Source organism: Bombus affinis, chromosome 9 (assembly GCF_024516045.1).
Source record: "Bombus affinis isolate iyBomAffi1 chromosome 9, iyBomAffi1.2, whole genome shotgun sequence".
Taxonomy (NCBI): Eukaryota; Metazoa; Arthropoda; class Insecta; order Hymenoptera; family Apidae; genus Bombus; species Bombus affinis.
In genome coordinates this window covers 10,489,512-10,515,273 of record NC_066352.1, presented here as the reverse complement: position 1 = coordinate 10,515,273, position 25,762 = coordinate 10,489,512, and the positions used below count along the sequence as shown (strand labels likewise).

Genomic DNA, 25,762 nt, shown 5'->3' with positions numbered 1-25,762 from the left:
ATAAGAATACAAATTTAAGGGATTGTTGTTCAAGCTGGTTACGTGTAACGACGTTTCGATCCTTCAGTCTCTTGAAGAAATTCGATTATCCAGCGGGAGAAATAATAACGACTTATCTTCGTGAGGACTTCCACCCGTCGCGACGTGGAATCGAAGCTGTGGTTTGCGAACGTTGTTTCTCTCGTATGAAAGCTACGTAACTCCTACAGAATTTTGAGATTAATTTTACAGAATTTCCAGTCATTTCCTATTAGTTTCTACAATAATTTCGACATTAACGGAGTTTACTAAAAGAGTACAAAGAATACGGCGTTTTCGCGCGAAACGCTAATTTTAAATAGCGAAAATTTTATTGCCAGCAACAGACGTTTACTTGAATAACGAAACGCACAATTTATTTCAATTAATTCACGATCAGAGCAAGCGTCGTGTTAACGAGATTCGAAGGAATGCCGACGTAAAAGAGCAGCGAGGGTGACGAAGTTATGAATACAGCGATGGTTAAACACGCTGCTGCGACGAAAATACTGCGTTCTACTTGAGTTATGGCGCTATTAGGGAGCGAATGATTGCGTACGGCCACAAGTTTCCGACTGGCGTGTAATTAAGAGCTGACGATCGAGGTTTCGGTTTCGAAGAGGCGGAGATTCGTTAGGGAGACCGCGTGATTGATTGCTGTGCACTTGCTACCCCTCGTTTTCTTCTGTCTTTTATTTCACTTCGTCCATGCCGATGCTTCGATACTATATCCAATCTCAATACTATAATTCCAATGCTATACTCAATTTTCGTATCGCTCACTACAATATTGTATCGATGGGTAGACGTTGAAAATGTCGCACGATAAAGCGAAAAGAATTTCGTTATTCAAAACTCGCTGGTCTATCCAGGAAGAAAGTAAAAGATTCAACCTTTAGATATTTCAGAGCGTAGAACATTCGAGGTAATGTAACGATTGCAGGAAAAACTAACCTTGTCCGGAAAAAATTCATTGGTATTCGCAATGATTTACATAACAGTCATACTTGGAATATCTTTCAATTTATTCGAGTTTTCATGATTTTATTCCTCTCGTAAAAGCCCCGTAGCAGGCAAAACAAAGTTCCGCCGGAAGAATTTCTTGCACGGCTCACCGCGTCACTATAACTCTCACGATCGACGGATCCAGCGTGCTTTTACCGTGCTGCTCTTAATCAAAATGTCGAATCTTTTTCCCCATATGTTCCACGGGGGCCAAGTGGCCGTCGAAAGGCCGCGATTCTGAACAATTCCGTGGAAGTTCAGTTTTAGACAATCGAGAAGGAAGGAGAGGCATCGCGTAACGGTCGATAGCATTCTATTCCCGCTGGCCATAATTCAGCCGGACGGCCGGCAAAGTTCTCCAACTTAGATTAGCGATTCAATTTAGTCCGACGATAAATCATCTTCAAAATCGTTTTTTAATCGGGACAACGTGTAACTTGCAAGGCGACGACCGGTCCTTTTTCGCTTCCGTCTTCCCATCGTTTATGTCAGTCCTTTGATTAGTCGATTTCGCTAATTTAATAACGACAAACAAAAGATATTTTCTGCAGATGAATGTCGAAGATTTGGAAAGCTGCTTTCGTTTGATGCAAGCCGAGTTAGAGACAATTTGCTTTGTAAATCCTAATTGTGTTGTATTCTACAGAGATGAAATTGTATTCCGCTTTGTACAATCGCCACGTAAACAACTATAGCAGCGTTGAAACTCGTACGCACAAAGGAAACAGTTTTCAGTGGATAGACAAAATGATAAAATCTCCAAAACGTAGCAGCATCCCGTTTGTATTTGCATTATGTACTTCATTTAATCGCTAATATTAAAATATTAATGTAGCTCTCGTCATTCATTTCGAAATTAAAGTTCAAAGTAGCAACGAGTAATTCCGACTGATCTGCAATTTTAGAAAGCACAGGAGAGCAAGAAGAAGTTGCAATAGGAAAGTGGCGTTCCCGCGACGTCCTCGTATATACGTTTATCTATTCGTAATGCTGGCTGGCGATGCTATCGATCGCAGAAACAACCAGCTCGTAATTACTAGTTCGCTTCTACTTACCGGCTAAATCGCCACGATAATTCTCGGCTGTCGTTCGCGACCATATAGTCGCGCAACCGGGTTTTCACCTAAGTGGATCATCAACGTACCGAGTTTTGCGTTGCCGACGATCGCCTCGCTGATCTGTAATCTGAGGAACAACTTCGAAACCGGTAAAATTTCCATTTCTGGAAAATCCGAGTTGATTTCGAAGGAAACGAGGAATAATTCTCTGAATAAGATTAATTATTTTTGAAAGCTATTTCGCCTCCTTTTTGTTGTTGAAAAGAAATTACTAATTGTCACAAGAAAAACGGAGAAATAATATTTCAAATAAGCGTATTTTCAGATCAAAAACAAAAGTTGACAAATCGTCAAATTCACCGGGAGCGAGTGATCATTTCACGAAATAAGTTACAAGGTTCAAACCAGTACGTATAGTAGAAATTACAGTAACATCAGCGAACAATCATTTTTTCACTGCTCCGATGAATTTAACGAGTTCCTTATAAGAATACGTCAGTCGGTTTTGATTCGTTTGCAGACTCGATATTTTCCGCTGCGGCAACCAGACAGATAGTAATTTCAAGAATTTATATTACGCCGACAGCAGAGTGGAGACTCGTCGTGTTTTCCCTTTTGATGGAAAAACGCAAAGAGAGAAAAAATAAAGAAGAAAAGCTGTGAGTTCGATATAAAATAATATATGTTCGTTCGACTGACGATTTTCAGTGAGAAAAGAGTGTAGGAGCAGCGCAAAGGTACAAGTTAAGAAGGCAACGAGGTTTCTTTGTGAAACGTAATTCGTATTCCAAGTATGAAGTAACCGTTCACCTGCCGCCAGTTGCAGCTCTTTGATGTCTTCCTTTCCACTCGGCTTCCACTCTTTTTTCTCTCATTAAGCATTAGTACGTGTCATGAGACGCTCTTTTGCTGCGTGATTAATTAAAACGACATCTTCGCAGGCTAATGAGCCTGCACGTTCTGCATAGTCAACATTTTATGTACAATATACGCGTCTACGATTTACTTTCGATGAACGCGAAGGAAATAAAACGGTTTAAATCTTAATATTTAAATTTTCTACAGTTCGAGCTTCCAAAGTTCCAAAAACTTCGTAGAAATAGCACCCAAGAAACCTCGCCATACTCAATTTTTCCTTTATCAAACTTTCTCCAACCCCTCTCCCGCGGCAATAAATCCATCCCCGGCTTTACTAAACCCAAAGACCGTTCTCTACCTTCGTTCGTAGCGAAAGAGCGAGAGCCAGTTGCGAGGAACCGCGCGAGAAATACAAATGGTGCTTGATCATCGTTGGGTATTAGGTGGATCCTGGATCAGCGATATAAAAGGTCGCGCCCCGAAAGGAACAGGGGAAGTCACTTTATCTTTCATTCAGCCTGGTCGAACAAATAATTTCACGGGCGACGGCCCTCAAAGAAATTCATGCCTGGCAGCCGGCTATTTCGGATCGTCGGTTCGAACGAACCCCGACTACTTGCGGATTCGATTATTAGTCGACGCGGGTGGGAAAACTTGCCACCTTCTTTCACAGTTCCAAGTCGCAATGTCTCGCCGAGAAACCCATGGGATTAGGCGTCCGTGTGATTGCCAGTCTCTTTCCTCGTTTTCTTCGATCCGTTTAACGTTCCATCTTTCTCTATACTCGGATAGAATGTTCTGAAACGAAGAGAAACGAGCGGCCGTGCATTAAGCGAGCTCGAACTTTCACCCGGTCTTCCATTAAGCTAAAGTCTCGAATACGATACCGGGGAAACAATAGAAGCTACCCCGAGTGTCTTTCGGTGTCGAGAATACTCCGTATGATAGTTCGAAAGTGTTCGATTGTAGCTTTTATAGAAGAATGTTAATAAAAAAATGTTAATCGGATAAAGAAAAAGGGCTTCAGTTTTGATAGATATTAAATCGTAAATGTGCGTAGCCGAGACTGGTTTCAAATGTTTCAAGATGAGAAATTTAACGGTGTGAAGATTTTATGCAAACTCTGGACCTTTCGAGACCCCTTGCTGCATAAATGATCGCATTAAACAAATACGATTAACCGTCGAACGTTGCTTAATGCCTGGAAATAATTAATTCCGGATTGTGGATTTATTCTGTCAGAAATTGGAAATCCTACTCTCAGAAATTACGGCTTTTGACTCAATGGGGAAAGTTTGTGAAAAGAAGGCGACAGATGGAGGTAATATTAAATAATGCCGTTTCCCTGATAATTAATTGCCGCTACGTTTTATCATTTTATTCATTACGTCAGAACTAACACGAAAGTCAACGATTCATGGGCGTTAAATTATTTTCGAAGAAGGGGCTGTCTTGATGGAAAAACGAATCGTCGTTATTAGAGCTGTCCTACATCACATTCTACAGAAAATTTTGTTTTATGACGTGATGTGCGTTGAACGAACCGTGGAACTTGTTAGCCGGCCAATCTCGCGAATAATGAATAGTCGACGAAATTGATTTAACACCTCCGCCGCGTTGCGAACGCTCGAACTCGAAGACTTGAAAAAGAACATTTCCAAAATGGAAAATCGATCCGGATTCTTTGTTCTTATTTGGATTAAAACAATTCGCGATTTTGTTGCGCCGTGAATCGAAAAGGCGAATGGTATTTTTTTAAATCAGTCGCGTAAAGCGAAGGAATCGATATCGAATGGGGAGAAAACAATCGGTCTAAGTAATCAGAGCACTTCATTAGAGAGCACCTTCCGATCAGACTCTATAATAGACGGCTAATACAGTTGATCGATCAAAGAAAGAAAGAAAGAAAGCCACGGAACCTTTATCTTTACTCTCCAATCAGGCCACTTTAAATCACTAACACGCTACGTCTCTCCTTTCTTTCAATTCAATTGATCGGAATAACGCTAAAGTAGTTAATCCAAAACACGAGAAACGAGGAAACACAGTTTAATCAGAATTTCAGCTCGCGAACTAAATATTCAATGCGAAGAACACGATCAAACTCATCTGGATCTTCAAGTAGATTCCGCTCGATGGTAGATCAACCGTAAAACCGGTTCAGTTCAAAAGAATACAAGCCAAGCTCCGACGAGAATTGAAAGTCAGCCAAGTTGAATTCGAAAGTTCGCGTAAAAGACGAGCCGTGTAAAATATTCAGGAATTTCTCCGGTTGCTCTCACGTTTGACGGCTCCACCACTTTCCACTGTCTTACAATTTCATCTCAATGTCTTCTTCTTCTCTCGCTCTCTCTCTCTTTTCTGTATTGATACGCATATCGAAGAAGCCTGCAACGCGAACATTTCTCAGAATGGACGATGCAATGACCGTAGTCGCCAAAATTGTCCGATTGATGAAAATGATAATTTTCGTAATTAGGTCGATTCCAAATTTGTAAAAATAAGTGTCGCTCTCGATACATCGTTTCGCGATATATATTACGTATCAGAAGATACGAGAGGCTGAAAGTTCGCGTCAAATACATGATAACTATTGCAAGAAACTCAATAAAGAAGCAGCCAGCGTTCTAGCGTACGAACGGGTTACGCTGTCTTGACGGAAACGAACGTACCGTCTGCTATTGCGTTCCAGGGGCGTTGACGTTCACGTTTTCTTAACACCTGCGTTACCAGTCACGTCATTGGGTGCCGGTTTACGAGCGTCCTGGTTCGAGACTTTCCTTTTACAGACCTGACAGTCAATACTTTGAATGCAGATCTGCGCGCAGCTTCTCTACCGCCGCTCCATCTTATTCGATATAAAAGCAATCATTTATCGATTTCATTTTCCATTTGCTGATAATCTATGAACAGGCATTCTGCTAATTGGACGACAAGATGTCGAACAACCCACAAGACGTATCGAATGTCGGAAGATCATGAGATTCTAGACACGCGTAGTCCAGCTTCAAGCCACTAAACACGTGTAATGCTTAAGCAGCGTCTTCCTGACCTCTGACAGAATCTATTCGCGGTTCGATAATTCCCCTTGTCGCCACTAGCAACGTTAATCATGTTCAGTGGAGTCAAGCGTTCAAAGACTATGATCAGTCTAACGAGCAAACCGTTACTCTTTGTCACCTTCCCGTAAAAATGAAATTTTGCCAACAGTAAAAGCAAGCAAAGGGAGTAAGAGGAAGCAACTGGCATACGCGTAAAGAAGAGAATTTCATAAACAGCGACAACGATAAAATTATCCTTCTGTTTGCGAGCTGCGTGAATCCACTGGCTAGCCAGGATGCATCTTTTATATGGATTGCGGCGCGCGGCGTAACCAGAGCGGAATGTTAAAAGCTTACAGCGACGGCTCTTTCGCTGTCACTAAATTTCCCAGCGATCTGTATGCACGGTCCTGTTTGTAAACAGCCCGTGCATCGCTGCTGCATTATTAAACGGCAGCTGGATCGGAAATTGTTTCAGTGCTGCGCGCCTCGTTGCACGAACCGTCGCTTGACCATCTTGCTCAAGTTACGAGATTAGGTTTATACATTACTCCATCGTTCGCGTTTTAGGGGTAGTCGGCGGTACAGAGGTTACTGCCTTTGTTTGTAGCCCTACCCTCTCACAGTGGTATTAATCACATACGGAATTATGTATTAGCAAAGTCAAGGGATTCATTTCTTGCGCGCGTGCTGTTTCAGTTAAGGAAATTTTTAGTAAAAAATGAATTCTTAATAATTTCGTTTCACATATGAGAACGTTGTTGAATAGATGCTTCGAAGCACCTGGCGCTTAAATTATTTTTCGATCGCAGAACCATAAGTGGTGGCGACAGGATCGAGCACATCCGCGACAGTTTCGCATTCTGGACAGTTGCCCCGACAGCAGGTAGTCACGCTCGCGCGCAGACTTGCAGAGTAGCGTGTTCTGGTTTCCTATTCCGGCTTACATTTACGTCTGTACGATGTTTCATTGTCGAAACGCGAACGTGCAACCCACGATACACGAAAGAGATGAAAACGGTTTGACCCGAATCTCGTAGCAAGGGGTTGGATCGGGGAATTGCTAGACCATTCGACTACACGATTTTTTGACAAGTACAACGAAGCTCGTCCGTCGAAGCATCGTGTCTCGTCCTTCGGATCGATGCTAAGCCACGTTGATTTATTCGCGAAAGGTATAAAACTGTTCCCGACAAAAGCCCTAACTTGTTTTGCTTGGGCGACGATATAATTTGTTGGGTGGTTAATTACGGAATATGGTTCGTGGTGGCGACGGTTTACAAACTAGTTGTTTAACAATTAAACAGGTTTCAGAGCTATTTGCAGCGTGTTTGAAGCAGGAGTAATTTCGAATAACGAACGTTACACAATGTCCAAACTCGAACGTATTAGTATTTCAATAGAAGGCGATATTGACAGATTGTCGTAGGGTAGTTACTTACTTTTTAATAAACGATTTAATAACAATCTTCTACTACCATCGATAAACCTGTGTTCGCTCGGCGACACATCAACAACAGTACACGAACGATAAGAATGAAAAAGTGACGTATTTCTACGTTATTGTCTTAACGCCTTAATCCTCCTCTTTTTTCGCTCTTTTCTCCAAGTTAGAGAGCCGTAAACGCGTACGCGTCACGCGTATTTCGCAAAAATATGTCGCAGCATTCTCGACGCTTTTGCCGTTCAATTTCCGGCCCGGGAGAGGTTGCAAGAAAAACGGGGTACACGAGGGTAGGTTGAGAGCGAGTTTAAGGCGCGGCGAAAAAGTAAAATTTCCTATTTCGCAGGCAACACGTCATGATGCATTATTATTGAAACCGTTCCTTTTCCCTACTCGTTGCGCGTGGCACCAGAGAAATACGTAACATTGCGCGGGAAACTTGAAGGGAAGGGCTCGAGACGCAAAAAAGGGGATCGCTAACATACAGCCTGATGTTTTACACTTTCATACGAAAATGAAATTGCAAATTGCAAATCCCCTTACACCGTTTCGTTTGCGTTACCTACAAACGTTTCTTTCAGCAATAGCTATACGCTTAGGTAACTGATAAATTAATTTAACGAATAACGTCGTAGCTATTCAGTAACGAGAAAAGAGTTTGCAAGCATTTTTAAGGAACCTTCGTTAAAAATAAGATAGTAGGACGACGTTCTTCGAAGAATTAATTTGCGGTAGCTACTAACAATCTTTCGAACGAAATTTCTCTGCCTGGGGAGGTGGAATCGATGAAAGGCTAAGCGAAAATGAGGTATGTAAAGTTACGTTGAACACGCCTGCTGGAATCTAGTTTTATGTGTTTTTATCATGTTTACTGATACCGCGCGAGGGTGGATGGTAGGAACGAGCTCAGAAAGTTACAACATCAGAGAGGCAACATCGAGCTACTTGGGTATTCAACATCGACAAGTATGCTTAATATTAAAACGCTGCGTTCGTTTACGATAGTTTCGCGCATAAAGTGGATTTCCAGGGTCTCCGGTTCATTTACAATTTCCTTTGCTTCTGTTGACCCAGAGGCGTGCGCGTATTTTCGTTCGAGCCGATGAATATCTTCGCTTGAAACGCTAATTTGGTGCAAAAAGAATCAGAGTGAAAGTCATATTCGCCTATGGTCGTCATCTTTCTTTATAAATCTGCTAGCCACGATACAATGATTCATTAGGAATTATTGTTCAGTCAAGTTTTTCATCCCATCTGCTAACTGTCGTATTATCGAACCAGTCGGGTTATAATTCCACTTCGAATCAAATCCAACGAATCCCTATAGAATTCCTGCTAATCATGTCAATTTACCAGATTGTAAAAGACACCATACATACGTTAATAACAAAATGATTTCACTTTTGCAATCACGCAATCAGGTTTCTGCATTCCATATTTCCCTCAACGTCGTTACGACAAGCTCTCCAATAGTCGTTTAATTATTTACATGCCGCTGTATACATTCTGCTCGAACTCCGAGGCAAATCTCAACTCTTTCAGGTCGAAAGCTCGATCTTGCGACCCCGTTAAGCCATTCGAATATCGAGGCCATTAATTTTCCTAACGGCAAAGAACGTGTAAAATTACTCACCCACAGCCGGTGCGTAAATGTTCAAATAGAGACAATCCTCGCTTTGATTCCGTAGATGAGGTAGCAACCTCTTCAAGTATTCCAGCCGTCCTTTTGGCATACGCTCCAACGCTTCTTGCTCATTTGAAATGTCGGGCAGCTTTTGAGGACAGACAGGACTGACCGAGTCCGATAATCTGCAAAAGAGAATTTGTTTTAGTCGATTCGAATCGAATGCTCGGACACTTTACTCTCCGATGAATTCACGATCTAATGGATAATCTGTTTCCTTTCTGGAGTACAAAATTGAGAAAAATTAGCGCAAGTACCTGATAAAGTGATATTATCAGGAGAAGGAAATCTTCTAGAAAAGTTCAAATTAAATTTTTGATTCAGTCAAGAAGTCTGTGAGCTTGAACATTCGGAAAAATGTGGTTTGCGAATATTCTCCTCTCGACAACCAGCTCCCAAGTACTCCGCGCTGAGTTAATTATGTGTTCCGAGTGTATTGCATTACGAGTACCTTTGTCCCCTAGATCGTAATGTATGGAGATTAAGGTCGTGTATAATTGTGTTTCCGTTTTTGCTTCGCTGGCAGTGAGAGGAGTAGGAAGAGGGGAGAGGAAGGGGGTCGGGGAAGAAAGAGCGAGAGTTGTTGGAAACGAAGGGATGTCTAGTTCTGTCGGAAATTCTAAAGCCTGTATTCGAGAATTTTGGGGAACGGTGGCTCGCGAATTTCACATTTTTTCCCCTGACATTTTGGAAATCACTGGTAGAAGCACAAAGAATTGTTTCGTCAACGTTTACATAAATTTTCCTTGGATAAATTTTTAACCAACTCCTATGAAACAGCTGGTCGGTGTATATGGAAGGATACACGAATACAAGGCCAAATACTTTGGGCGAATTTCAAAGGAGCTGTTTGGCATAACTTTGCGGGAAATATGCCGATGAAATACGTTGAAGGACACCAGGATTAAAGGGATTTTGGTTTCCGGAATGTCCCTCCGAAATTTATTCCTTTGTCAAAATTTGTTGCTTCTTTCGGATATTAATGCAAAAAGAGCAGAACTCGAGTTTGCAGAAACAAAAAATCGCGAACGTTCCAACTTGTATTCTTAATGATCATCATCATTTTTAATTCCAGAATTATCTAAATCTCTAATGCATCGCCATCGTGCGAACTATGCTTCTATCCTTTCGTTATACGTCCACAACATTATTTATCAATCTCTATCAAACCTTTGCTACGCTGTTGTTCTTCGAAGAGGTGAATGGACAACATGATCGAGGTATAGTTCAAAAGATAGCGTAAATATGGCTGGTGCGAGTAAATTTTTCTCTTTGCTTACCTGACTCCTTCCCACGGGCTAGGCGCCTTAGTCGGTGAAAATCTGTTACCCCCGATCGGAGGGGTGGCGTATGGTATTCCGAGATAGACGTCGATTGGCTTGAGGAACTTGGCGTTCTCGAAGGAGCGTATGACCCCCTGCACCTCGCCGTACCGTGTCTGAACGATCCGTGGATTGAGCTTGCTCTTGATCGAGAGCGAGAGGGTGGGCGGCGCAATCAGACAGACGAGAATCAGGAAGAGTTCCATCTTGCTCCTCTCCGTCCCTACCCCCGCGCGTCACCGCCACGATTACCCTGTGCGACCACGCGCGCGCGCACAGACACACACAGTCGCACGCGGCTCCTCGCAATCGCTATCGATCACCTGTTCCCGTGACGATCGCTCTTCATTTAGGCCTGTTCAAGCGCTAACTGCGCGCCACCTTGACGCAAGCTTGCGGTTTTCCCTGAAATTTCAGTAGCAACCGGTTCAGACGGCAACTCGGCTTGCCCCGTTTCATCTACTTTACATCTACCGACCGTGCCGAATATCGCACACCTTCGCAAGTTGCAACGAATAATTAGCGACTCTTCTAGTTTCACACGTGAGTTTTGAATGAAATTTGCGAGAGGAAGGTACGAGGGAACTGGATCCCTCGCCGCGAAGGGAGATCCCTTCTCTTTGCCTTTTTTATAAAAATTTGATCGCGAAGTAAAAGGTTTTGCAACAGGTGATTCAATGGTGATTCTTTAAATAAAAAATGAATAAAAGTTCGTTAGTAGAATTTAATTGGTGATCAAGAAGTTTGCAACCGCGTCAAATTGTGGGATCGACAGTGCCGTTTCCGCCACAACCTGGGCAGAAAAATAATTCCACAGAAGTACGCTATTCATCTCGCTTCGGGGCCGTTGGTTTTAAATTCTCATCTCGTGCAGGAAATTTTCATCGTTTCTTGATACTAGATAAAGTGGAACGACTAGCGCGGATACGTGCGTGTGCAGACGAAGGGCATTCTTTATGGAAATGGTGAATATCTGAAGCGGAACGCTCAAATTGACGTCAGATAAAGGTCGCAAAAATAATCATCGATGACTTTGCTTGAGATTCTGAAACGATTCGCGAAATGGATTGGAAGAGAGAAAGAAATGTGCCACCGTTTTCCGAGAAAAACGCGAAATTACGAGGCAGCGTTTCCTTGCGTTTCGAACTCGTTCTTGCCCTGGCTACGTAACGATGTCCCAATTTCGACGTTGCTATTTCTCCAAGATAAGGAAAGATATCATTGAAAAAGTAAATGTATTGAATAGTTTCGATATTTTTAAAACACGTGCCGTACCACTAATTGAACGATCTTAATTCCTGTTGATAGCTATGAATATTTAACACGACCGTAAATCAGGCGGAAATCAATCTGATATCGATCGAGCCGCGAGTCTAAGAGGTTCGATAAGACGACGGAAAGTGGCCCGGAGCGAAGATAGGCCGAGCGTACTCGTACATGGAACCATTATGGAAATCAGTACTTATCAGCCTTGGGAAGAGGAAAAAGAGGGAAGCGAGAGAGAGAGAGAGAGAGAGAGAGAGAGAGAGAAGAAAAAGGAAGAGAGGACTGGAGTTTAGTGTCGTCTAACTGGATCACGCGCTCTTCGTCATTCGCAGACTCGCACTGAGAAGCAGGAAGAAGGAGATAAGCTGTTTCAGGCGAACGGCTTTTGCTTATCAGTGGCGCTCGAATCTTTTCGCAAGAATCTATCTGAAAGATTTTCGACCGTACCGTAGGATATCGAGAAGCCCTAGGGAACGAGCCCGAGGATTTCGGAAATGGCATCATCGAATTCGATCATCGTTTCTGCATAGCTGAAGTTTGCGGCTCGCAATAGTATAGGTCAACGCTTTCGTCGACTTGCTCGAATGTATGTAGCTCCTATTTATAGCTATCTACATACGGTTTATGTTATTTTGTTTGAAGTTAAAGCGTCGTTATTTGAACAAGAATGTCTGAAAGTTACTTTTAATTAAGAAATCTCTGCAGGCTTATTTGCAGTTACAAGAATGGAAGATGGTCGCAGATAATACTGAAAGTTAGCGGATTCTACTAGCAATTCACTGAATTTCGTATTCTTTCGTTGGAAAAGACACAGAGAAGGGATATCAACGGAAAATTGGTGGGTCCGGTTTTTCGCTGACGTCGAAACACTTACCATTAGACCCGGTCATCGACTTTAATTAACCTCCTGGTTAGAATAGCAGCAACAGCAAGGCGAGCACCGACTCAAACCTACGAATCCTCCTTCGGCATTTTTGCCACTGACTGTAACGCGTTGCGATTGATCGCTTAATTTCTTAGCTCCATTTCTTACCGCGCGTGACACCGCTCGAGGCGGATGGGGGATCGCGAAAACACCGATACGTCGCGATATGGGATTTCATTTATACTTCTGTAGAAAGTTTTCTTGCGCGATTCTCGAAACCTCGACAACCGATGCTTTTGCTTTCTAATATTACGTCGATTCGTTGAACAAATTCGGGGGTAGAAGACGGAGGCAGCTGTTTCTCTAGGTACGCAGCGAGTTCTGAAACAGAAAAATCAATACGATTATTAACAAAAATTAAAGCAAGCATACGCAGCAGGTTTGTCTCCAGAAAAAATGAAGACTTCTCGTTTTGACGAGAAAGACAATGAAACGAAACGATTGGTTTTCTATCGAAATCGAGCCAAGCAACAAAGTTGAACATCGATATTGAATAGCCAAGTCGCAAGCTTAACAGAAGATCTGTAATACAAATGCTTCGTTTCAACAGAGGTAATCCACTTGAGAAGATGGTTGAGCAATTATCATTCTACCAGGTACTGTTTTTACATCGATCGTGACATGAATTTACGAAAGCTGAATACACGTAGTCTGTTAATGTAGACGAAACGATGTAATAAACGTTTCAAGAGACACACACCAAGCGAAACGATCCTTAACTATCTCTTTACGTTCTACCGTTTTTGAAAAAGAGTTTAACGAGCGAACAAGTTTCTTCTTTCGAACGTGTTCATGAATATCGCAAACGTGACTCTTTTTTTCTTTTTTCACGTCAAGCAATTTCTTCGCACAACTTGATGGAACTGGGTCATTCGATAATTCCAATTAGCTCGATTTAATATTCTCTTGAATCGTCATTCTTGCAATCGAATCGTTTGGGCCAATTTCGAGAAAACCTTTACCGCTAGTTAGAACAAGATAAAACTCGGATCAAACCCGAGCGATCGCGTTCTTTCTATTGTTTCGCTCGATCCACCGCTATTTCGGTACGCAAACGTGCTTTCCACGCGGGAAGAATGGAAGACGCGTTCTCATAAGGCCGACAACGGGGCGCAGTTTCGCGTTCAATTAGCGCCGTTAAACAGACTAATCGAGGGAGTCAAGCCGCGCGCTACTAACAGCCACCCCTGGTATATCTATACCTAGCTCCACAGTCGATTAGACAACTACCCAATAAGTGACTCCACGACGCGGATATTATCAGGCTGCCGAGGGCAAATGACGGCAGGAGGCTGCGCTTGTAACCGTAACTGTGTGGTTCTGGCTGCACAGAGAGATATACATGCAAGTGAAATCGAGTGTCTGATAAGTGAATCCGACTGAAATGTAGAAATATCGTGGAGAAAAATATTCGAAATATCTTTTCTGTTATTGACTCTAACACAATCGGTGAGAAACATTGGGCGGTTCACAAAATCCAAAGGATTTTTATCCTTGAATTTTAGTTTGTCCCGGTAGTGGAACGAGTCAAGAACAAGAGCATCTTTTTAAAAACGTTGCGAAAGTAGAGAAAGAAAAAGAGAACGTGGAAGCAAATTTTCGCGTGTGGTCAAACGACCAGAGAAGCAGGTAGCTCATTAACCACGCCACACTCCATTACGTCGCTGATTATTCCAAGCGAGGATAACCCAGACGTGTAGTCCACTCGTTCGCATACCAAGCGACCAGGCGCGTCACACGCTCGCGCTACGTGCTCGCACGTTGACGCGCGAGTTGCGTGACAGCGTTCCTCTCTGCTCGTGCTCACATAAGCACACACGGACGAGTACGTATACAGACAGACAGGCAGATGGTTAACAGAGCTTCCCAACTACTGCCTGTGGCCGATAGACTATTTGAGTTTGCCAAGTAGTAATAATTGTTTCTAGCGGGCAACGTTGTCCAGATGATAGGCGAATACGGCATAGTCTTGTGCTCCGCCCCAGGCGGTATTGCTGACGCAGCTGTTTAGTCCAATGCGTATCGACCCCGTCACATGAAATTTTACACACAGTTTTGTCCCCCGCGTTCCTTGGATGGTTTAATCGAATTCTTGGTCGCTCCACCGGTATTGGTTTGAGGAAAATTATTTTCCAGAAAATTGGATAGCTTTTAAAGGAATTTCCTGCGTGAAAAATTTTGATAGCTTCAAATATAACTCGTGTAGATTTTTAGATGTATGGTATAAGTATAATATATACGAGTGTAGTATAAATGATACAGTATTACGCATTTTTACGTACAATTCTTAAGATCTGTACATATATTCTGGATCATCTGCTCGCAATTTAATATGTTCAATGCCTCGATGGTATTTATCATGTCATTAGTAATTATTCAATTACAACATTATGATACGTAAATATTAATGACTGTACGCGTGCACGTATAAGTATTAAATGACATTGATTAAGAAACGAACAGCTTTATCAGGGATTACGTTTACGTTGAAAACACCGTGAACTCAAATGCTCCCATTATACTCGTTGTTTTTTTGTACTGACCCTCGACCGATACTCGATCATAGGATAAACATTTTTTCCAGTCACCGAGCGACGTCTGACCGTAGCCTGGATGCTTTCACTGGGGCCATCGATCATCGTCTGTCCACGTACATGTTTATTCTACTGTGACGCCGACATCAACCTCAAAGCTTTCGTATCTACGATGCCCCGAATAAACTAGGCCATGCAAGGTAATTAAAGGAGCCGAAGAAGCAAACACGAGGAACATAACTTTGCGGATCGATCGGACTTTTCAAATTTTATTTTGTCCGCGTGATTTAACACGATACAGTGCTTATGTAAAAGATTCGGCGAATTTTGGAAAATCTCAAATCGACGACCGAATCGATTCGAAAGGTGAAAGCTCTGTAGTTCATCTTTCAACCGGCAAATGCCAGCTTCTAGATAGTCAATTTCGCCCTATTGTACGCGAAATATGCGAGCAAGTTGCGTACGCCTACCTCGCACGGTCGGGAAACCGCAATCTCTATTTTTCAACTGGTGAACAGATCGATTTGGCAAAAAAATATACTTCCTCGACGAAGCATTCTTTCCTTCTCAACAAGGCAGCTTGACGCGCTGTCAATTTTACATCACGACTTTGTTCGGCTTGACTGTTTCCGTCGACACTTAGTCTACCGTTGGGAAATTTCAATGGCGTTGACTCGACAATCGCGAACAGAATTGACAGATATTTTCTTCCAACTTAAGATCAAAGCCAATAAATCGAGAATCGAAGTAAAGTCACCGGGGGGGGGGAATAAATTAATTAACAGCCTTGGTATATTTCGATGCGAAGAATATGAAAACTATACGAAATGAACGGAAGCAGCAGAATTAAGAATGGGAACCAAGAGACGACAGTTCCTGCACTCCATTTATCGACTACTGCACTAAAAATAGTTTCGCTAAAAGAGGTATCGTGTACCCGTTGCATTCTTTTGGACTTTTCTCGCTACTTGTGCCGGAAAATCTTAGCTTCGTCGACTTCTTATCCGGCATCGCCGGTATACAGTAAAACTGTGCACACGTGAGTGCAAGGAGTTGAGTTCGAAAGGAGTTGCAGCTGGAAACTACGCCGCGTAACGACGAGCCCGAACAATAGCCACCGAACGTCTATGTCGATCACGTCAGCTCCGCGGAATGGACTTTTCTGCTTTCTCTTGTCGTCCAAGAGGTCGTCTGAACAGCCGACATCGAATCGATATTCCACGCCGCGTAACAATCGAATTCTAAAGGGAATCCCATCCTCCGACTATTCGTTGTCGTTTTCTGGTCTTTCCTTCGCTGCTTCTTCCGTCTCACTGATCGGGTTTATGGGTACTGCAGCCGATTCTTTCATTTCCTATGCAGTAGCGCAATGGTAGTTTCAGGTAAGCCTTTTAGAATAATTATGAAGCACGAATTTGTGAAAAAAAATTAGGACTTTTGGTTACACGAGAAATATATAGATAGTAATTGATCTTAACAGATACATTTTTCACACAGAAATTCTTGTATTTGTTCGAAATGTACGATGTGTCTATAGTTAAAGAAGTATGTAAGTAGTTCGAGTCAATAAACGGCGCTGCATAAGCATTCATAGTGAATCAATCAAAGCTGAACGACTTCGAATAAGTAAAAAAAAAAAGAAAAAAAAAATAGACGCCGAACTGCTGGGATGAATTAATGAAGACCTGTGGAGATGGAACTGCGGTATTATCCGAGTATTATGAAAGTATTCTAATAAGGTAAGAAAAATTGGCGAAATAAACGAATGGTGATCGATCATCCGTGACGTCTAAGATTCATCCGCAACTCAAATGAATCGGTATTATCTTCATTTTTCACGAGTAGGAGAGCAGCATGATCTATGCAATGCTGGAAATTTAATTGGAAAACTTTCGCCGGGGTGCTCCCATCTTGAATTCAACGACGTTTCGAATGGAAGTGCGTGAAAATTTTTGTTGATAGACGGCTCGACAGATCGTTCGTTCGTTTGGATATCTCTTTTCTGTTACGCGGAACATAGTAGACGTGCCACTTGCGCGCCAGAAAAATGAAAGAACCTACCGAAGGGAGTAAAAGAAAGAAAAATTGCCAGAGTAGAAAAAGAGAAATAGAAAAACCCTGGAAGGTGAAAAGTTGCAGATTTCGCAAACAGTTAAAGTAGATGACAGAAGTGCAATGGTAAAAGAAGGAAAGTAAGTAGTTCAAAAAATACGAAGCTCGAAAAGGCTGGAAAGCTGTGCATCTGTAAATGAAATTTCTCGTCGTCACATGTCGCTCTAGCAATAATCGATAGAAAAGGTTGATTCGATTCTCGGAACGAGTATTCACGCCCGTTTCTAGCTAATAAACGATTGGGCTCGTGCCTGGTCGACCAGACTAATTACCGCATCAACGATACTTGCTGTCTCGAATTTGCTAAATTCCTAATTGCATTTACCGAAATTTCGCAAGCAGACTTTCCACGTTCGACGAGCACGAAAGGCCACGCAAGCTAGCAAATGCAATTTACCGCTTTGACAGTTAGTCTGTCCGGTCAAAGTAAGCTCTAGCATGGAAACCATGTTCAGACTTGCGAATCCGTAACATTATCTAGACAATGCCATTAATCAGACAACTTTCTTTCGCTCAGGAAAGCGTACTCGTTTTGTTGGTCGGATAAAAGATGGATGCCCACTTTTTAATTAACAGAAACCGTATTCTTCTGTTTTAATTGGGCAAAAAACATGACTTTATGGATATTCCGAAGATAATTATGACAAACTATTTTACCGGAAAAATTGATTTACGAAGGAAGCGATATATTCAGTCGATCGATTAACTATCAAGCGTGATAAAAGAAACGGTCGCACGTAGGTAGCTGGTTTATTTTATGGATCGTCGAATACGTTTTTTTCCCTAATCAGTCTGCTCTCGCAGAATAATTGACTCGCGTTTGCACAAAAAACGTCTGACAGCCGTTCCTCAACGATAAATGACCTATCAGCATGCAGGACTCGCGTAAAATTTCGCGTCAGCGTTTCTCTGGCTCGGAATTATTTTTAGGGCGAATGCAACGAACGCGCCGTGTCTTTGATTTACCTCGTTATCGTTAATTGACGCAATTTTTTCGTCTACCTTCCAGCTTTCTAACTTTTACTAACATTGTTGAATTATTACGAGACAATAATTGACGAAAGATAGCGAGTATTCGAGTCGTTCCAAGATCAGACTTTGCGCGACAGAAATGCTTGCAATAAAATACTCGGAGAAAGGAATAGCTTCATAAAGAGAAACAGTTACGACCGTAATTACGAAGGAAGAAATTATTATTGAGAGTATTACCTATTCCAACGTATAATTTTAAATTGTGCATTTTAATGGCCGTTCGCCATGAAATGTACACATCTGCAGCAAGGCCGCCGTAAAGCATAACTTGGCCAAACTCGATTAGTATGCAATCTGATAAATGAACGACGTGCAAACTTCTAAGTACCTCGAAGCCTCGAAATCCAAGTAAATTGCAGGTAAACGTCAATGCAATAACGATGATTGATGCGAACCTAGTTTGCTGATTAAAAGCTTAGACACCGTTAATGAACCGAACCACAATTCTTGCTTTTGACAATTTCAATCTGTCACTGAACCGTGCCATAAAGTTGCAATTTCTTTTACTTGGTTGCTACTTTCTCGCAATGAGTCGGATCTTGTATCGCAGTAATGTTATTTATGAAACTGTTCAATATTTTGTTTGTCTTGAACCATCGTTGTATATACGTCAACAGGTATATTGAAATCTTTCGGAGCCATTTTTTACGCGACTGGCTGGAAAAACAACGAAAACAACGGACGCCAAGCGTCACAGAAGAAGAGACACCGATGACAGGACAGCAAACAAGTGGCAGATTAATTTCGGCTGACAGTTTAATTGGGCCGGGTCGGATTAAACGTGCGGAAGGGCCAGCTGGACATTTTTCACGGCCAGCCGAATAAATAGAACCGTTCTGACGGACAGACGAGTTCTCGTCACAACGGAATTTCAATTTTCACCATCGTCGACGCGCAGAAACCAATAACAAAACAAAAAATGCGAAAAAAACCGCACGTACATAAAGGCGAAGAAAAATACAAGCAAGAAAAACAATCGTAATATGTAGGCCGTTTCGTGAGCTGCAGCGAACGTTATTTCCCTTCAACGGTGATTTCGAAGAAAAGGCAAAGCTGCCGAAAAACGACGAAGACTAACGCAGTCTGATCGGATCCTTAGGATTTCACACGTCTCTGGAAATCTGTCTGATGTGGATTTCTAACCCTCCGTCGTGCCATACCAGTCTGGCCTCTTTCTTCGCGTTGAAAGACGGTTTTTGAACAGGCAGGGGATGAAGAGGAAGGGGCTGAAGGACGAACAACCCCGAGGAAACGCCGAGAAAAGTGAAAACGGAGAGATAGGAAGGAAAGAATATGGAGGAGAGATAATATTCTTGGCTGTGCAATAACACTGCCGGACCGTATCCATTCCGACCAGCAGTTTCAGAGGGAGTAGGTGGTGCCTGGACACCTGACAACGGCTCGAAAGTTCGTCGTTATTGTTCTGCGAATTGGATTTGCCGGGCTTACGAGTGGGAAGCTGGCTCTCTTGAAAATCTGCCGGTCGTACGGGGTCCGCCATCCTCGTTTCCGGGCTAAGAATGTTCTCAATTGCCGTCACGGGACTCTCTAGATGGGTGGCGATCCCTCCTCTCTTCTTAAAAACTTCCAGCCAGTCCTTGCGGCGGCATAAGTTTCTTCTTTCCTCGAATTAAATTGTCGTCGCAACTCCGATTCGCAGAATTGGAAGAAATTGCTGGAATATTCCTCGTGTAGACGATTCGTTCATGGATTCGTGACGTTTAAGAGGGGAATGAGCGTTTCCGGTTGGATGTAAGATTGTTTGTTGTTTGTTGTAGAAAGAGGAAGAGAGAGAGAGAGATATCGAAGGATAATATTTGAGGTGTCTTAATTTAAGACCGCCCAAGGTTTGCGATTTTATCCCCCATGGACTACAACTTCTGTTCTTAAATTCATTTGGCACTGTTGATTTTCGCGAATGTTCGGTCCAATGGAAAATTATGCGGCCCCGTTTCTTCTCATAAGAAGGTAAACCTTCGCTCGAGCATTCCGTGCCAAGAAAAACTATGCAAACATTTCTATATTTCTCTATTCTATATTCCATATAATGAGCTCTCACGCGTTTTACAGTTCTTCGATACTACACTGCGCTGAATTTTCTAGCAGATTTTTTGTATTTTAAATCATTTGCTCGTATATATAAAACTGCCCGTAGTATCTGCTGAAAAATTTAGTTCTTTTATTCATTAGTTACGATTTAAACGAACTAAAACTGAACTATACATAGCGAATTACGCGTAGATTATAGATATATTTCGGTATAAATCACCGATACGATTCAGCCACGAGCAGAATTCATTCATAGCTAGAGAATATCCTTAAAAACTACTTTTTCTCTCAAAGAATCTCTATTACTTCCACGCGGAAGCGCAGAAACATCTCTCTCCTTACTTCCGTTCAGCTGTTTCGGACTCCACCCACCGATTTTCACACGAAAGAATCTCGGCTGTCTGCATATTCTTCCCCGCGATAAGGGGAAACACGCTCGAAATGACGGCGTCGAGGTTGGTTGCACGTGTGTTCGTGAAAAAATGTGAGAGGCCAAGCTGAAACCGGCATCTACAGCTGGAATAGAGGAAACGGTTTTTCCGTGGCTCGTTGCTTCATGGTTATGGTCACTGGATATCGTAGTTTCTGCAACAGATGCGTCCGACTGCGCCGTCTCGGTTTTCGTCGAACCGCGAACCGATATTCCGAGCAGCACGCCGGAAACCGGATCAACGGTTCGTCGACGAGGAACTCTAACGGAGAAGGGGATGAACTTCCTCCGCAATCTCCCCAGTTGGCGTTAAGGGACAATAAAGCGCAACAGTCGAGATAGGTTTTTTCTATAATGAAGTCGAATCGTTGATGCAAAAGAACTTCTTCCTTGCAAGCGTATTTAATCTGATTCTCGTGGATCATAGACATTTTGGTACGAGAAGATGAGCGTTTGTAAATTTGTATTATCGTTTAACTTTTCAAAGATATCCGGCTCGTATCGAACATGTTTTCCATGAAGGCCGACTTAAAGAATAAAATCGACGATAGAGAGAGAGAGAGAGAGGGAGAGAGAGTACGCAAGCATTTCAAGCATTTCATGAACTAGATCGAAAAGATGAAATCACGAAGGTAGCGCGTGTCGCTTCGAAATTCCGTACGCAAGAGGAATAAACGAGGACATAGGCCAGAAGATAGCCAGACGAACGAATCGGGTTGTCGAAACGTTAATTAAATAGCTGGGAGTAGAAAAAGAACGCAAGGTTAGTGTACATGACGGCGCGTTTAATTTAAAGCAGGGAAAATCAGCAGTGTTCTGTAGCTAGCATCTAATTAAGTCGAACCGCGCCACTACTGCTCCTTTTCACTTTGTTTTTCACTTCGTGCCCGGTCAGAGTCACGGACAAAGACCAGAGCCGACGCTTTGTTTTGCACAAAGGCCGAACCAGGCTGTTAGGAAAAATCATAGAGAAATGTAATAAATCGCGTGATTAATTAAGCCACGCTCGCCCCTAGGCTCGTGACTCTCGCCCGCGGCCCATTCTTAACGCAAGCTGCACGCTCGAACGAGCGCATCTCGTCGCCGCGGTCGCGCCACGCCGTACCGAAACGCCGTCCATTATTTAGCAGCGAATACCCAGGGAAAAACAACAGCTCGCTGAACTATTAATAACCCAACCGATGGCTGCAGCCATTGTTGCGCCTCGAATTTTCCTGATAGGCATCGCAAATTCAGGCTCAGGATATGCTTCATCTTTTCGAGAATAGTGTCGTTGCGATCTATTTGGAGTTAATTAGCTCTGTAAGCTAGAATGCTTATCTATGTGTTTGGTACAGTTTATTTGGAGAATTTGCAGTTTGGCAGAGTTTATTGCGTTTCCGGATTTAGGTTAAAATAGGATAAGTCCGAATTAAGCGTAGAATATGTAGTCGAGTATTGCTTATTTCACGTGTGATGTAACAGCTACGGAATAACAGGAAATTATTTATCGTAACATAGTACAATAACGAATTTATCAGATCGCATAACGCTTTACCGTTTCATTCTCTACTTTATAAGCTGATTAACGAATGTACAGCAAGTAAGATTAATTTACACGGGGTTTCTTCAATTAGAATCGAGCGTGGAAATTCATATTTCACAAACCTCTAGACTCCATTTCGTCCTGATTCTAAGTTCTCATCATGTACGTTCCAGCTTCGACACAGTTTGTGTTTCTGGTTAATTGCAGCCTGAATATTACACAGGAGACGCAGTTTTTCGTCGCTTATTTTATTTCCCTGTGGTTCTTTGACAGAGAGTAACGTCAACGCACGCAATGTTTGCTTGACATACTTATTATACACGACATAATTAGAAAACATGTACGCCAGGCAAACGTTTCATTTATCAGAGATAATCCCATCCCTTAGGGGCACTAAATTTAAAATCTTGGTGTGTAATAACCATGTCGATAATCCAATAATCCATCAGCAAATTGCCGTAATTCCAACATTATTCAACGTTCACTGGTCATAAAAGATTTTCCCTAGAATAAGAAAGTCGAGCACCTGTTAATTCGACTTTTACTTCCACTCTACAGTACATTATACGTTACATATATTACACGTTATGGTACATGTATTACATATTAATGAAATGTACTTAAACTCAGTAGAGAATCGAATTCCTTTTTTAAAGGAGCAATAACGTTAACTTAATTACGATCCTGCAGACAATGAAGCTCTCTGAGGAAAGCAACAACGTCAAGGTTTTTCAGACTTTCGTGGGAGTTGTTCCCTCAGGAGCGCCCTTCTCGCGTACGTGACTCTGCGTCGTGTCTCGTGAGTTTTCTCTCTTTTCGACACAAGAAACGAAGACTCGGCACGACTGTGGACACGCGAGCGTGCCTATATTTCCCCTAATGAGCCGGGAAGATTGCTCGTCTAGTGGCCACTCGCTTATTTACACGAAGCAGGGATAGACGAGTTCCTTTCTGCGTGTTCTGATGTACGAAACAAGTTTCATTTTCTTTTCTTCCCTATTTTTATAAAACAATCTGTACAATTTCTTCTGATAGATATTTTCGTCAGCTGCAATACGAAGTCGATCGATTTTGGTAAACTTCTCTTTTCTTTCTCTTTTTTTTCCGCCATCCGTTTTCCATTTTCCTCGATCAAAGACTAAATTTTTTAACACGGTCGATATTATTTCTGTAGAAAAAATTATTGTTCGAGTAAAACGTGTAAACCGTTTTGCTCGTGGAAGATATAGTCTCGTTCGCCTTGTCTCGTTTCGATTATAAATCGGATTAAACGTTATTCCGCGAGGCAATTTTCCTCGGCACGCGCGAGTCTGCGCTTTTTGCAGGAACTGGCTTTAGTCGTAACAGGCTTGAGCCATAGTTGCGTCGCTGTATTATCGGGATCTATCCCAGATGCGCTTAATTGATCGTTAGCAGCATGGTAATTACTTCGAATTAACTTCCAGTTACTCGTTCAAAGGACACCGTAGAAGGCAACTCTCGTTGTCGACGAACGCTGAATTCGATTAAAAAATTTGCAACAAAAGCGCTTAAGCATGTAGAAAAATTCGTCCTATACCCAACATTCACATCATCAAAAGCCTTCATGGTACGATCGTATTTCTGTATTTCGCGTGTAATTGAATCGCAAAACGAATGGCGAATATCATAATGTTCACCGTGTCTATCGAGCATATCTGTGTCGAGCCTCGATTAGTTTCGAGAATCGCTGTATCCACTACCGAGCACACTCTGCGGTCGACACGTCGGTCTCGGAACACGACTGCGATTCGGATATTCGAGTCTGGTCGCGATAGCGCGACGTCCGTTCGAGTACATCCTGCGATGGAACGGTTATCGAAATCTTTAATATAAACCGCCGGACATCGGTCGAAATATACGTCTGTCGTGTCGACAACTGTTTCACTGGAAAATAAGTCTGCGATTTATCTCGCCGTGCGGAAAATGTTTTAAAACGAGATGATTTCGCGGAACGCTGCTCCGCCGGATCTTTCGACGTTATGAAATTGTAAAAGTTGCGCAAAACATTGAGGGATATTCAAGTCGATATTGAAATTTCTCATGATTAACGAGAGAAAGTAAAGCTAATCCATACGTTTGATATGTTTAATACGCAGATTAAGTTCTGTTGTTCCATGATATCCATTAAACGCGATAAATTACTAAGACGACAGAGAATCATTGAGATTAATCTTTGAACGATTCGCCTGAAACACATTGAAATCTCATTTCCTTCGACGATTCCATCGATTCGACGAGATTGTACTCAATGGTCGAGTGAAGATCCATTATTAGATGATTAAAAATTTCTTGGAGACCGAGGCTATTCATTCCTATGGAAACAATCCGATGCATTTGGAGGATGGTAGACAAACGGTCTTCATTCCGAGCAATCGGCTGTCTGAGTCGCGTGCAGAAGCATATCGATCGTGGTTCGATCAAAAGACACCCACGGTTAACGATACATCTTGCGTGCTTGCACGCGATCGCTTGAATCAATTTCAATGAAGCGCACGTTCAAATTTAATTAAGTTCTTGCCGGTTGTTGCAATGAATTCAATCTCCTTCTTGGACGGGCCACGAACAAGCGGATCTCGAGGCCAGAGGAACTCGTTCCCTCGATATCGGGCTGAATCTTCAGTAGTCTCTGTTTCTAATTTAAGTTTCAAGCTGGGATTGTTGAATGGATATTTTATTCAAGAAAATAAGAGAGGAGTACGGATTCGAATTTGAAATATGTTTCCATGTTTTCGCGAATATCTCGTGCTGGCACGCAAAAGAGCTTATTGATCAAACTGAAGGAGCGAGGGAGCCGTATCAACCGTGACAATTCAAATCGTTCGCGAGCTTTCCTTTCAAGAATATCTATCGGTCTACATGATACATGCATAAGCTTTCTCTATATTTCATAAAAAATAAAATGGGAAAATTTTGCAGAATAGAGAAATTCGGTGGAAAATTAATCTTTTTACCGACAATGAGAAATAACTGTGGAAACGATGTCTCTTGCTTCTGTTATCTCACAGCGGAAATAAGGAAAACGAGGCGCGGGAAACGTTGAATTTTGTCGCGTTGTCGTTCTACTTGTATATAAGCCGCGTAAAATAAATAAAGAGAGCGTCGCAAGACTCGTACATGCGGAATGATAAGAGCGACGGAAAGTGAATCGGTGGCAGAAGACCTTTTGCATAAAGCCCCTGCCACTTTGCATATCTCCCCATCGTGGCGTGTTTGCGTCCTGATTTTAAGCGAGAGATTTGCAGAACAGTCCTTCGTCTGCACCATCTTCTTTATTTTTACCCTCAGCCTTCCGTTTTTTTGTCCCTTCTGTCTTTTGTCCTTACTTTTGTTTCCATGGCCCACCAACGGCCTTATTTCTTATTCTTTAGAACCGGAACGGCTCTACCACGCGCAGGTATCAGATTGTAAAACGGTACGGCCGTTCGTCGTTTCATTTTC

General features: G+C 42.4%; 1 protein-coding gene across 3 annotated transcripts in view; it reads right to left on the bottom strand.

The window, feature by feature from the left end:
- Positions 1 to 25,762, bottom strand: part of LOC126920359 (neuroligin-4, X-linked) — a 261,080-nt gene that overhangs the window by 192,629 nt on the left and 42,689 nt on the right. For all 3 annotated transcript variants that reach the window (XM_050730589.1, XM_050730590.1, XM_050730591.1), the window contains exons 2-4: positions 12,571 to 12,942; positions 10,389 to 10,835; positions 9,058 to 9,233 (exon numbers count right to left, since the gene is read on the bottom strand). In XM_050730589.1, the coding sequence (XP_050586546.1) occupies positions 9,058 to 9,233; positions 10,389 to 10,636 (424 nt within the window). In that variant the 5' untranslated portion in view covers positions 10,637 to 10,835; positions 12,571 to 12,942. The remainder of the gene's footprint in view (positions 1 to 9,057; positions 9,234 to 10,388; positions 10,836 to 12,570; positions 12,943 to 25,762) is intronic.